Source organism: Cetorhinus maximus, chromosome 25, assembly GCF_964194155.1.
Source record: "Cetorhinus maximus chromosome 25, sCetMax3.hap1.1, whole genome shotgun sequence".
NCBI lineage: Eukaryota > Metazoa > Chordata > Chondrichthyes > Lamniformes > Cetorhinidae > Cetorhinus > Cetorhinus maximus.
Window position 1 is genome coordinate 16,906,872 of NC_135903.1, and position 12,841 is coordinate 16,919,712.

At 38.9% G+C, this 12,841-nt stretch overlaps 1 protein-coding gene across 1 annotated transcript in view; it reads left to right on the forward strand.

The window, feature by feature from the left end:
• Nucleotides 1-1,705: 1,705 nt before the first annotated feature.
• Nucleotides 1,706-12,841, forward strand: part of LOC144667678 (meiosis-specific coiled-coil domain-containing protein MEIOC-like) — a 35,428-nt gene continuing 24,292 nt past the window's right edge. The window contains exons 1-2 of the mRNA XM_078529133.1: nt 1,706-1,770; nt 1,964-3,893. Coding sequence (XP_078385259.1) covers nt 1,706-1,770; nt 1,964-3,893 — 1,995 coding nt within the window. The remainder of the gene's footprint in view (nt 1,771-1,963; nt 3,894-12,841) is intronic.

The window sequence follows — 12,841 nt, forward strand, 5'->3', positions numbered from 1 at the left end:
TAGTGGTAATGTTGCTAGACCAGTAATCCAAAGACCCAGGCTAATGCTTTGGGGACATGAGTTCAAATCCCACCATGGCAGCTGATGGAATTTGAATTCAGTTAAAATATCTGGAATATAAAAAAGCTAGTGTCTTAGTAATGGTGACTATGAAGCTATCATCGATTGTCATAAAAACCCATCTGGTTCACTAATGTCCTTTAGGGAAGGAAATCTACCATCCTTACCTGATCTGCCCTACGTGTGACTCCAGACCCACAGCAATGTGGTTGACTCTTAACTGCCCTCTGTTCAAGGGCAATTAAGGATGGGCAACAAATGCTGGTATTGCCAGCGACACATGAAAGAATTTTTTAAAAAAAGAAACACGTAAGTAAGCAGTCATTCATTCCCGAGCACCATAAGATAGCTTCTTTTTCATCTCTGAAGTAAATAATAAAAGATATTGAGACTCTTCAGGAGTATGATCACAATAGTGTCTAACTATAGAGCTTGATGGTTTCAAAAGTTAAGATTATTTTATTTGAAAAATGCAAACTTAAAAGGGAATATGATTGCACTTTTTAAGTTGATGAAGGAACTATTTTTTCTGGTAGATAAGCAATTTGCGATGAATAGGTTGCAATGAGTAAGAGGTTATGAATATAAAATCCATAGGCAGAGTTAGATACCACAGAGTTTTTAATTTCACAAAATTTCAATGCCCTCTAGAACAAACTACTGAAATGTGCAGCAGATAAGGAGTCACTACCTTCCTATTAAAAACAAACAGCAAGTCCTAAGAAAAGAGTATATTTCCAGTTAGAGGATAGTTAATTATTAGTTGTGTTTATGAGGTACTACCTGGAACTACAGTAGTTGGGGAGAAATTTCCAAAGTTAAGCCTGAATGGGCAGCATAATAACTTTTTTTTTGTTGCCTCCTTCAGGCTGGCTAGGTGTTGGGTGAAAGTCATACACTGCTCTGAATAGGGCAGGCTTGATGGTCTTTTCTCTCCCCTTTTCAAAATTTCAAATATAGGAATCACATTTTTTTTAATAAGAAAAAAAGGAAGATTGCCAGTTTATTTCTTGAGGGTTTCTTTTGACTTCTAATTGATTTCAGAAGAGTGCAATTACACACACAACTGCACCTTAGTGGCTGAATAAAGGAATGTGAATTACATGGCATAATGCTACCCCCTATTAAAACCTCTAACTTACTGGGATAGATTTACTAATGTTTTAAAATTTCTTTTCTGAAATTTAGTTGATAAAACAATCGTACACCTTTTGAGAAGAGGGTCCATTTTAGCTTGTTTGTGGTGTGTTTGGTCTCAAAATCAATCCAGTTTCTTATTTCCTTATATTGAATTATATCATATGTTGGTCCCATTGATTCTGATTTGAAGATTTTAGCACAGTAATCAAAAGAATAATTACTTTTTTGGATATTCTTCTTCCCAAATAGGTCTCAAAGTGAAATGACTGATTTTGGGAGTGCTGCAGACTTGTATGGGCTTGTTTCTAACATTTTAGAAGAACCTGATCAATCACAATCCTTGTTTGTTGAAGGGTAGGTTTATGTATGAGTATTTTTATTTAATAAATTAAATAAACATTGTGGGGAGAATGGGGGCTTCTGGTGTTTTGATTTTCCATTCAATCTGGGGACAATTGAAAAGCTGATCAGCCTACTGTCTGCCACTGTGAGTGGGTGTAAGGAGATGCATCATACCATTTTGGCAGACTTTCCCAGTACCCTCCTGCTCTGGCCTGCCTCATTGCAGCAGTACAGCTGAATCAATTCAGTAGTGTAGGCGATGGTGCCCACATTCCTCCACTGCTGTGATGTAGTACATTGGTTGCTCAGTGTGCTGTTCCATCATTCCACACAAAACAAAATGTAATATTACAATGCATATTATCTTTTAAGATTTTATCTATTATCTAATCAGTTCCTTGAAACATATCTTTTGTTTTAGAAATACCTCCTCTAACTTGTTAAGATCAATATGGTCTTCCACAACCAGCAGATATACAGAACATCTAGATCACTCATCTGAGTCTAAGAAGCCAGTAGATACATCATATTCACAGCCAGTTTTTAATGCAAAAGAATCCATAGCAACTTCTGACAAACCACAGTACCAGCAGGATAGTCATTTAGTCTCACAGCAAAAAATAAATATGGAAGACTTTTTAGGATTTGATGACTTGGATCTTACAGAGCAATGGATGTTTCCTTCAAAGAAAGAAGCTACTGATTGCAGTCCTTTTCAGTCCACTGATAGCACCAAGATGAACTTTCAAGAGTTTCCTTATGTGAAGAATTGTTCCAAACTCCAGGTAGGGTTACCAGTATCAGTTAGAGAACCAGGAACAGATATTCACATGTACGGCAGAGACGGGGGAGACTTTAAAGAAGTTGGTACTCCATCCAGTCAGACATCCACAGAGCTGTTTCCCTTCCTGCATAATTCCAGAAATTCTTACAACAGCAATACTGGCAATAGATACATGGAACAATTACATGGCAGTAAATTCAGACAGAACAAATTTGTGAATTTTAACATAGCAGATGGAAAGACCTCTTCTGATTGTATACCAGAATTACCAGTGATAGAAATGGATACATGCTCTAGAGTGTCCAAAGGGAAACAAGCACCAAAGGGGTTTGATGAATTAAACATTGACCAACATACCTTAAAATACTGTGTCAAATCATCATCGGGCTTGAGTGAAAAACAGCTTTCAAAGGAAATGGGATTAGGTAGTGATTTGGGGCAAAAGTGCACATCTGAATGTGGAAGAAATACACATACATTTTGCCCAATTAGAAGTGATTTTGAGAAGGCCTTTGAAAAGCAACAACATTCTAATTATGATCATTTTTCACAGCAGTCTGAATATGTTCAGCCATTAAATGCATTGCCGGTATCTGTGTATTCTGGAGAGTCTTACCAAAACAGACAATCCTGGACAAAATTGGCTACTTCTGGTTCTGAAACTACCACTACTACCTCATTTGGGAAACCAGACAACTCCTCAGACCCCAGTAATCAAGCATCTCCTGCCTCTAAAACATCATCCCATTCTTTCTGTCTACCTTCTCATCAGTCTTCCATGCCTTTTTCTCAAAATAGTAGTGCCTACTTCCAGAGATCCACAGGAATTTATGGTCAGGACAACCACTCCAAGATTTCTAGTAGTGAATTCACATATAATGTGGAACGGGTTCAGCCAGGTACACATGTTGAAGGGCAAAACAAAGCTAGTGGAGATATGTATTTTGAATCATCCATCGAGAAGAATTGTCAAAATGGAAAGCAAGTAAATGGATTCCATGGGAGTTCGTCATCTCAGCAATATGTTGCAAATAAATATCCCAGCTACCAAACTAAACAGCAAAACTGCCATTACGATTTGAATGAGGATGTGAAAAAAAAAGATGATGAATTTTCCCAGAGTATGTACAGAGATTTAATAGGTGCTCAGTCTTATTATTATAATAATCACAATTCCCAGCAAGGAGCTGGGGACAGCAACAATGTGGCAAATTATATGACTCGTTCATCTGCTTTTTCGAGTCCCTACATGATGGGTGACTTTAGACGGAACCACAATATTTCACAACTTGGTCCACGTAGTGTTGCTTCAGGAACTAACCTTCAATTTGGTCACCCTGTTGTTTCATTAATGGATCCCAGTGAGTTATTTCCTTATGAGGAGTTCAGTCACTTGTATCCCCTTTTCAATGATATGTTTTATGGGGATGCATCCCTTTATGGATTTATACCACCCTTTGGATTTCCAAGACCTATGAAAAATCGTAGCGGTCCAGCCAACGAACTTCATATTCGGTTGGAGGAGTGCTATGAACAATGGAGGGCTTTGGAAAAAGAAAGAAAAAAGGTAAATGGGTTTGTTGAAAGCATTAAAGTATAATTTAAAGGGGAAGTCTAGGGCAGTACATTTTGTTCTTAGTAGTCCTGTTTGTTTATGGAAGAAAATAATCTGCCATACATTTCTTGACTATATTTAACTTTACCATTTGACTTGTTCAAAGAGGTCAATTAGAAGGAGCATCTCAGACTGCCTTAGTTTAAAAATGCGACCCGTAATTTCATATTGTTCAGGCGCTCTGGAAAATCATAATGTGGGCTGAAGGCACAGCTTCCATATGAGCATGCTACATACCATTATGGCATAGCAGATGATTTGTGCCAGGCAGACCAAATCCACAAGGGAAACTTGATTGCACCATCATAACGGTTTTGCAATTATTATAAGACGTGTGCACTGAATTCAGAAGTAATAAGTCCACCAAGACCGTTAGAGATTTTAAAAATTAAATTAAAGTATTTAACAAAATATAAAAGATTTCAAGCACATACATAAGATTACAAATTACTTACTACTGTAATAACTCCTAAAATCCCTAATTAACCTGACTCCCAGTTACACTCCCTTTAAGGCAACCGTCCAAAATAATTTTTAGATTTAAAACGAAATCAGCAAGTTAACAAAATACCCTGGACAGTGGAATTCTAAATGGCTTTTCCCCAACTTCAGTTTTGTTAGATAGCAAACTTATGCACAAATGCTGGAGGCTTCATTAAGGCTACTTCACACACTTCTGTTAAATCTTACATGGCCTTCTCTTTTCACATAGCCTTTCATTCTCCTTTATATATGTTTCTCTCTCCTTAATATGTAAATTCTATTGTTCCATATGTCTTTGAAACTGTATCTTCCTCATAATATAAAAACTTTCATGTCCACTATATATTGTCAGCTACCTTTTGGAAAAATAAACACATTCCTTAGCCTTGCTTATCTGACTAGTTGTAAACAGTGTACAATCCCGTTGAAATCCAAATATCCCTTCATTTATCTAAAAATGCAAATTCTCTTCACACCTTACATGCTAAGCCAGCATCCATGTTTTCTCATTAGCATGTCAAGTACCTTGCTTCTTTTGATGATTTAAAGCTTGCAGTCTACTTCACTACAAAATGTAATTAAAATCACACACACACCCAACTATACTTACCCCCATAAACCTACTTCACAATAAACCAGAAAAATAGTATGAAAAGTATTATACTTTCATCGCAATACATCAGGCTTGTTTCACCCAGACAAGGTGCTGATTCATTTGTACCAATTTAAAAGGGTGGTGGGGTTGGTGTTGGGCAGCAGTTTTACATTTGTGAAAACTGGAAAAATGGATATATCTCAAGATCCTGCTATTAACACTTTCTGTCTCCATTTCCTGGCTGCAGCTAACCAAATTGAAAGGCTGGCAACTGTTGGATAAGCCTTTGACACCAGGCCACAGCCAGGAGCACAGAGGAGGGAGTGATCAGAAAGACCTGAGGGCTAGTCAGGGGGAAATTGGGCATTCTTGCCCAAAGACAGTGCTATAAAAGCAGTCTTCTACAAGGCATTCTTGTCCCTCTTTAACTGCTGGGAAACCCAGCTGGCTGATTAAACCTGAAAAATCCAAGGCATGCTGTCTCAATAAACTAATTAAATGAGGGAGACCCCTCCTGCGAGCAGATCGGTTGCTTCATCTCTTCTGCTTCCCTTAAAACCAGTAATTGGCATGTTGAGATTCTTAACATTTTAACATTCCACCTGATCCAAATCTACCTGTATTAGGGGTTTAAAAAACCCCTCCACTTCATGTCATGCAGTTTCTTAGAAGAGGCAAAAAAAAATCCTGTGGCTAATTTCTAAAGAAAACTCTTAAGAAAATCCTTGCTAACTCCAAAGGCAATCAAGCAAACTCTAGGAGATTACAGTAACTCATGAGCATCATTAATGCCAGCTATCCTACAATTGGAGTGCCCCCTCTCAAAAGGTTGTCTAGTTCCCTTTTAAAGATCTGCAGGATATTCCTTACCATACGCTTTGGCAATCTATTCCAAAACTCTCTAGCTCTTTATGAAAAGAAGTACTTTGTCCTTGAATCTAACTTAACTCTTTGTTTTATTCTTACACTCCTTATCTTGCTCAGCCAGAGCTAGATCTGTTTCCTCCCTCATTTTAAAAATCAGTTCTTCCCTAATGCTGCACTGCCCCAATGAAAAAAGTGTATTCCTTGAAATCATACCTTAACAGCTAACACGCCTAAACGTGAAAAACATTTTGGTCACCCTATTCTAGACCAGGGCTTCAATATACCCCACCATGAGTAAAGGATCAAAACTGAACATGATTTTCTAAATTTGGCCATGTCAATCCTTTGTACAACCTCAGTATTAAATTGTTTCATATTTTTTTTGTACTGTCCAATTCAACCCAAATATATTTGCTTGTTATTTGGCTTGCGGACCTTCAATGTTTTATCCACCGTGACCCCAGATCCCTCTCCTGCTCTGCAACCCTCCATCAAGAACTTATCCAGTCCTAAATCCGTTGCGCTTAACATTTAAAAAGTATCTGCTACATTTCCCCATTCTATCTAAATTCACCAGTAACCGATATAATGCAAGTCGCTATCTCGTGCATCATCAGACTTGTGAATGGTTTCATTTGATGTCTTCATCCAAAACATTGAGGATGTTGAAGAGGAACAATCCAATCATAAGTTCCTGTAGGACTTTCATTCTTGACTTGTCCATGCAGAGCTATGTCTCTAACCTTTGTCTATAAGAATGCAATCAATTTGCCATTCAACATAAAATCTGACTGTCGATCTCATTGAACAAATTTTCCCCAATAATTTTTTGTGTGGTACTTGACTTTCTGGAAATCAAGCTTAACACTGTAAACTAGTGTCAGCCACTAACTTCATAATTTCTCCAAAAGAATTCAGATTATTGAGGAACAACATGAACTAAATTCATGCTGGAATACTTCAATAACTGCCAATCTCTCCTGATCATGCATTACATCCTTAATATCTTCCATCACCTTTCCTACAAGTGAAATTGAATTAACTGGCATATAATTCCTGGGGTCTGATTTCTTCTGCTTTTTAAACATTAGAACCAAATAAGCCTTCCTGTAGGCCAAAGCAATGATCCCAGAACTTAAATAATTTGTTTCACACATGATCCAATGGCTCAAAAAGTACATATTTCATTTCTTTCAGCATATAATATAAATGTTACCTTGTCCAGCAGTACAGTGAACCTTGACAATGAAAGCTGTACAAACAGACACCCCTAAAAATGGGCACCTGTTGGGGGGGAGGCAGATGCTATTGACGGGTTCCAGACAACTTACATATATAATAGATGCAAACTGCCCCTTGAAACCACGGACTGACAAATAAAAAAACAAAGACAGTCTTCAATGCACCAAGTCTCTTTATAGCTTAAAATAGGGGACAGGGAGACAAGTGCAAAGCGACAGCTTTTTGTGTAAGACTGGTGAGAGTGTGGAACTCACTACCACAGAGATTGATCGAAGCAAATAGTGTAGATGTATTTAAGGAAGGTAGGCAAGTGTATAAATGGGAAGGAAATAGAGGGTTACGATGATAGATTTAGATGAAGAAAGATGAGAGGAGGCTCAAGTGAAGCATAAACACTGGCATAGACTGGATGGGCCTAATTTCTGTTTCTGTGCATATATCTTATGTAGTGTTATGTAATGGTGGGGCTGAATTTTACGGCCCTGTCGCGGTGACCTGTTCAAAAGTCCATTGACTTTAGTGGGACCAGAAAATATTGCCAGCGGGAGAGGCCGTAAAATTCCACCCATGGTGTTTGTACCCTATAGGTATAGTGACAGCTAAAACCCTTGATCTCTGGGATTCAATGTTTGCATAGCTATATTACAGGGATAGAAGCATTTCTCTGCTGCTAGGGATGCTGGGTAAAAAAATCTCCATTACACAAAAGCTGGAAACTGCCTATCTGGATGGTGACGGAGAAGGATTCGGAAATCAAGGATCCAGAAATGGTTTTCGCATTGTTACAATCTCCATATAGACCGATAACTTTAAAAGAAAAATTGAACTTCTGGTTGATAGCTGAAAGAAAAATACAAGAAAATTTCATGTTTTAAGAGTTACTGTAACAAGCAGTCTAAAAACATACTGACTAAAATCTGTTTTTGTAGGTAACTTATACTTTAAACAACAGGACAGAATTTTCTATCTTACTTTCAACACAACTAAGAAACCCACTTCACAGGTCTAATTTACACTGTCCCTTAAGTAGCCACTCAAATTTCCCAGAGCCAGTCAAAAGTGATGCTTAGGACCCGAGGGTTTACTTCTGTTGCTTTCCTTTGCCAGTCTTTACATTTTAACCACAGAACTCTCTTTCACAGTGAGGGATTTTCCTTGTGACTCTCCCTCTAGTGCTAACTAGGCGAATCTTCTAGCCTCGTTTCAAATTCTTATGAATTTGGTCTTTTCTATCCAAGCACAAGCTCCCACCTGCATTCCTGTGCAGTGAACCATAGAGATGTTCGGCCTCTAACTGTTCCTTCTCTCCTGAATCCTGGCAGACTGCCCATCTCTATGGTCGCATGAACTACATGGGCCTTGTATACAGGCAGAAATGCTGATTAGCTATCCTTGAGAACCCAACTCTCTTTAGTTCATCGTGTAAGCCCTTACAACCTGACATTTTCGACACTTGTGTGGGACTTTGGAGACTCTCAATCTATCCAATGTTAGCATACAGGCTGCTGCCATTGTCTCCAAGTGTAAACTCCTTGCACCTTCTTCCCAGTAAAGCATACTAGGTCCCTTTTAATCTCTAACAATCAAACCACCCTGGCTTGCTGTCATGCAGACTGCAGAGCAGGTCACGTGACCTTCTTCATATTACCATAAGTTAAAGACACAGTCCCAAAACCTAACAATCTTGTCACAGAATCTTTACAGTGCAGAAGGAAGCCACTCGGCCCAGTGAGTCTGCACTGGCTCTCTGAAAAAGCATTCTAACCAGACCCACTCCACTGCCTTATCCCCCTAACCTTGCACATTCTTTCTTTTCAGATAGCTATCCAATTCTTTTTTGAATACCTCCGTCAAACCTGCCTCCACCACCCTGTCAGGAAGTTCGTTCCAGATTCTAACTACCCTCTGAGTGAAAAAAATTTTCCTCACATCACTTTTACTCATTTTGCCAATTAATTTGAATCTGTGCCCTCTAGTTCTTGATGCTCCCTTGAGTGGGAACAGTTTCTCACTAGTTACCCTGTCCATACCCCTCAGGACCTTGAATGATATTAACTTTTCATACACTTCAGCCACGTCTTAGTCTTTAGTTCTAACTTACCCTGTTGAATTTCTCAAAGCACCTATGAGGTCCTGTTATACTTCTGGCATCTTGTATAACTGGAAAAAAAAATTCACTATTGCTTCTGTGGCTAAACAAAATATTTTCTTGTTAATGCCTTTTTGGCTTTTCTAATAGGATTAATTAACCAGGTATTCAGGAAGTCTCTTCTCAGCCACTTTTTCTCCAAGGAAAACAGCCACAACCTCTCCAGTCTACCCTCGTAGCTGCAGTTCTTCACCCCTGGAATCAAACCTCATAATTGTAATGCCATCCTTGGTTTCCCCTCTCCTCCTGCTCTTGGGTGGCCTCCGAGTCCTGCAACGCCTCACACGCTGGCTGCTGGTGCAAACTGCAAATAAAGGTTCTCAACTACAGGAGCCCAACCTTTATAAGATAAATGCAATAACATTTGTGTACATTCTGTGATCTGATATCACGTGACTCATTGTCACATGGTCAGTACATCAAGTAATCAAACCTCGAGGAATTCCTTCAACTAGAGACTCTTACCCTACTTCAGTAATGGAGCACTTCAAACATCAGCATCTGCACCATACGGAGGGAGATGTTCCCAGACAGGGATCTGTATGATATTAACTCTCCATGCACTTCAGCCACGTCTTAGTCTTTAGTTCTAACTTACCCTGTTGAATTTCTCAAAGCACCTATGAGGTCCTGAAATGCTTCTGGCATCTTGTGTAACTGAAAAAAAATCTTCACTATTGCTTCTATGGCTAAACAAAATATTTTCTTGTTAATGCCTTTTTGACTTTTCTAATAGGATTAATTAACCTCAAATAATGTAGTGATTATGTTAATGGACTAAAATTCAGAGAATCACGAGATCATATCCTACCATGACAGTTTGGGAATTTTATTTAGTTTTGTTTTAAATCTGGAAATGTAAAATTTGGTATCAATAACAGTGACCATAAAGCTGTCAGATTATTGTAAAGCTGCAACTAGTTCTCTTGTGTCCTTTAGGCAGGGAGACCTGTTTTCCATACTGGGCTAGCCCATATAGGCAGCAGCCTTACATAAATGTAATAGACAGTTAACTGCTTTCTGAAGTAGCCTCGTAAGTTGCATCAAATCACTTTGGTGGGAATGAATGCTGGCCTCGTCAGTGAATCCCATGTCCTGTGAATGAATTATATACATAATATATACATCCCTACTTTTTTGACTGTTACTTTCTGTACATTTAGCGATATATTTCTTTTTGAGGTTATTTTGCCTATGAACCTCTAACTCACAAAACCAAATTTTAAATTAGGTCAAGCCAACTTTGAAGGGATAAGACTGGAATTAACCACAGTTAACTAGGGAGAATTGTTAAAAGTTAAAATTACAGATGAACAGTAAGAGGTATTCAAAGAGTCATTTAGTGCAAGATCTGTGATATCCTGAAGGACAAGAGCTTTATTTGTGTAATTTAACTACTTCAGTCTACAAAAGAGATGAGAGATATGTAGGGAAGAATTTTCCCCCCCATCAGGGGGGGGAAGTGCAGGAGTGGACGCGCATCTGATCGCCATTTTACGTGGGCGGGCCAATTAAGGCTCACCCAGTGTGACATCCGCCAGCAAGCGCAATGCGCTCCCTGGTCGGGCTGGGGGGGAGTCCTTCAGCCGAGAGTGCGATTTTTTGCGCGCATGCGCAAAAGAGCGCACTCATCTCCCTGAGGCTAAGTGCTGCCTCAGGGAGATCGGTGCCAAATTTAAAAATGGTCAAGGAGCAGAAACAAAATTTCCCTGACATGTCCCCTCATGTGACACTCACATGAGTTGGGATATGTCCATCACTTTAATTCTAACCTTTAGTAAATTTTTTAAAACCCTCATGAAACCTCATCCACGGGCGGGATGAGGTTTCATGCTTTTTCTGAAGCTTGCCAGGGCTCCCGGCCTGCCTGCCAGCCTTAAGGCTGGATGGGCAGGTCCATTAATTAAGCCAATTACTTTTTAAATGGCCTCAATAGGCCGTTGACAGGTTGGCGGGCGCACAGCTGATTCGGCTGCGCCCCCACCGACCTGAAAATTGAAATGACGCAGGGTGACGTCAGGAGTTCCGCCCAACGTCATCCCGTGTCATTTTACATGTCAGCGAGCGCCCCCCTCGCCGACCTAAAAATCCTGACCATAAAAACTTAAAGAAAGTGCAAAGACAAATGGAGGTCCAGCAGACTGTGAGAGATAAATAGCTGTAATGGGATACTGAAAAAGTAGTTAAAGCAGTGGTGGAAGAGAATATAATAAAATAATGTGAGGCTATTAAATATCTATAAGTTTTTTTTCAAGTATATTAAGAGAAATAGGGTGTCTATGGGTAATGTGGGTCACAGAAAGACAGAAGCAAGTGATACTGTAATTGAAAATTTGGAAATGGCAGACTAGCTAAATAATTACTTCATATTGGTCTTCACAGTAGATTTAACAGATTTATTGAAAACTAAAATGAAATCAAAGGGATGAATTTATTGGTTTTAATATAAGTAAATAATGGTAATGGAAAAAGTAATAAGACTGAAGATTAACAAATCTTCAAAATCTGATGGTTTCCACACCAGTTTATTAAAGTAAGTAGATGGAGTCCCAAATTCTTTTGATTCAAGAATTGATCCCTTTGATTGAAAATTCTCAAGGTAACTCGTTATTTAAGAAGGGTTGGAGAGAGAAACCAGGAGAGACCTATTAGTCTAATGTTGGTTGTGAGGTGGTTACTATACAATTAACTGAGCACCTTGACAAATAGGAACTGTTCAGAGAGCCAGCATGAATTTGCAACAGGTAAGTTATATCTAACCAAATTGGTTTAATTTAATTTGTTTAATTAGTTTAATTAATTTAACGAATTGGAAAATGGGAATGTCTTACTGAGGTTATTTAAATGCACTTCTAAAAGGCATTCAACAAGATCATAACCATAGGATCATAAGAAATAGGAGCAGGAATAGGCCATTTGGCTCATTGAACCTGCTTCAGAGTTGATCCAATTGTGGCCTTAACTTCACTTGCCTGCCTGTTCCTCATAACCCTTGACAATCATAAGTCTGTCTAACTCAGCGTTGAATATGTTCACTGACCAGGTCTCCAGTGCTCCCTTTGGAAGAGAATTCCAAAGGTTAAAGGACGAAGAAATCCGTCCTCATTGCCGTCTTAAATGGGAGACCCCTTATTTTTAAACTGTGTCCCCAAGTTCTAGATTCCCCCACAATTCTCAAGGTTTGATATGAGAGGCTGATGGAAAGAAATAAATGGAATGGAATTGGAGGCAACCTTTGGACATTGGGTTGAAAATTAGTTTGGAAACAGAGGACAGGAATAATGGTTATGTATTCTATTTGACAAGATGTAACTTTTGGTGTCTCTGCTGGGCCTTGAACTTTTCACTATATTTATCAATGACTTAAATGAAGGAATAGGGTCTATGTCCAAGTTGGCTGATGACATTAAATTAGCTATGCACACAGTGCATAGTGTGGGGAATGGAAAGTTGCAAAGGGACATTGATTGTTTAAGTGAGTGGGCAAAACTGTGACAGATGGATTTCAATTTTGGGAAGTGTGAGGTCATCCACACCAACCGAAGGAAGATCGATCAGAGTATT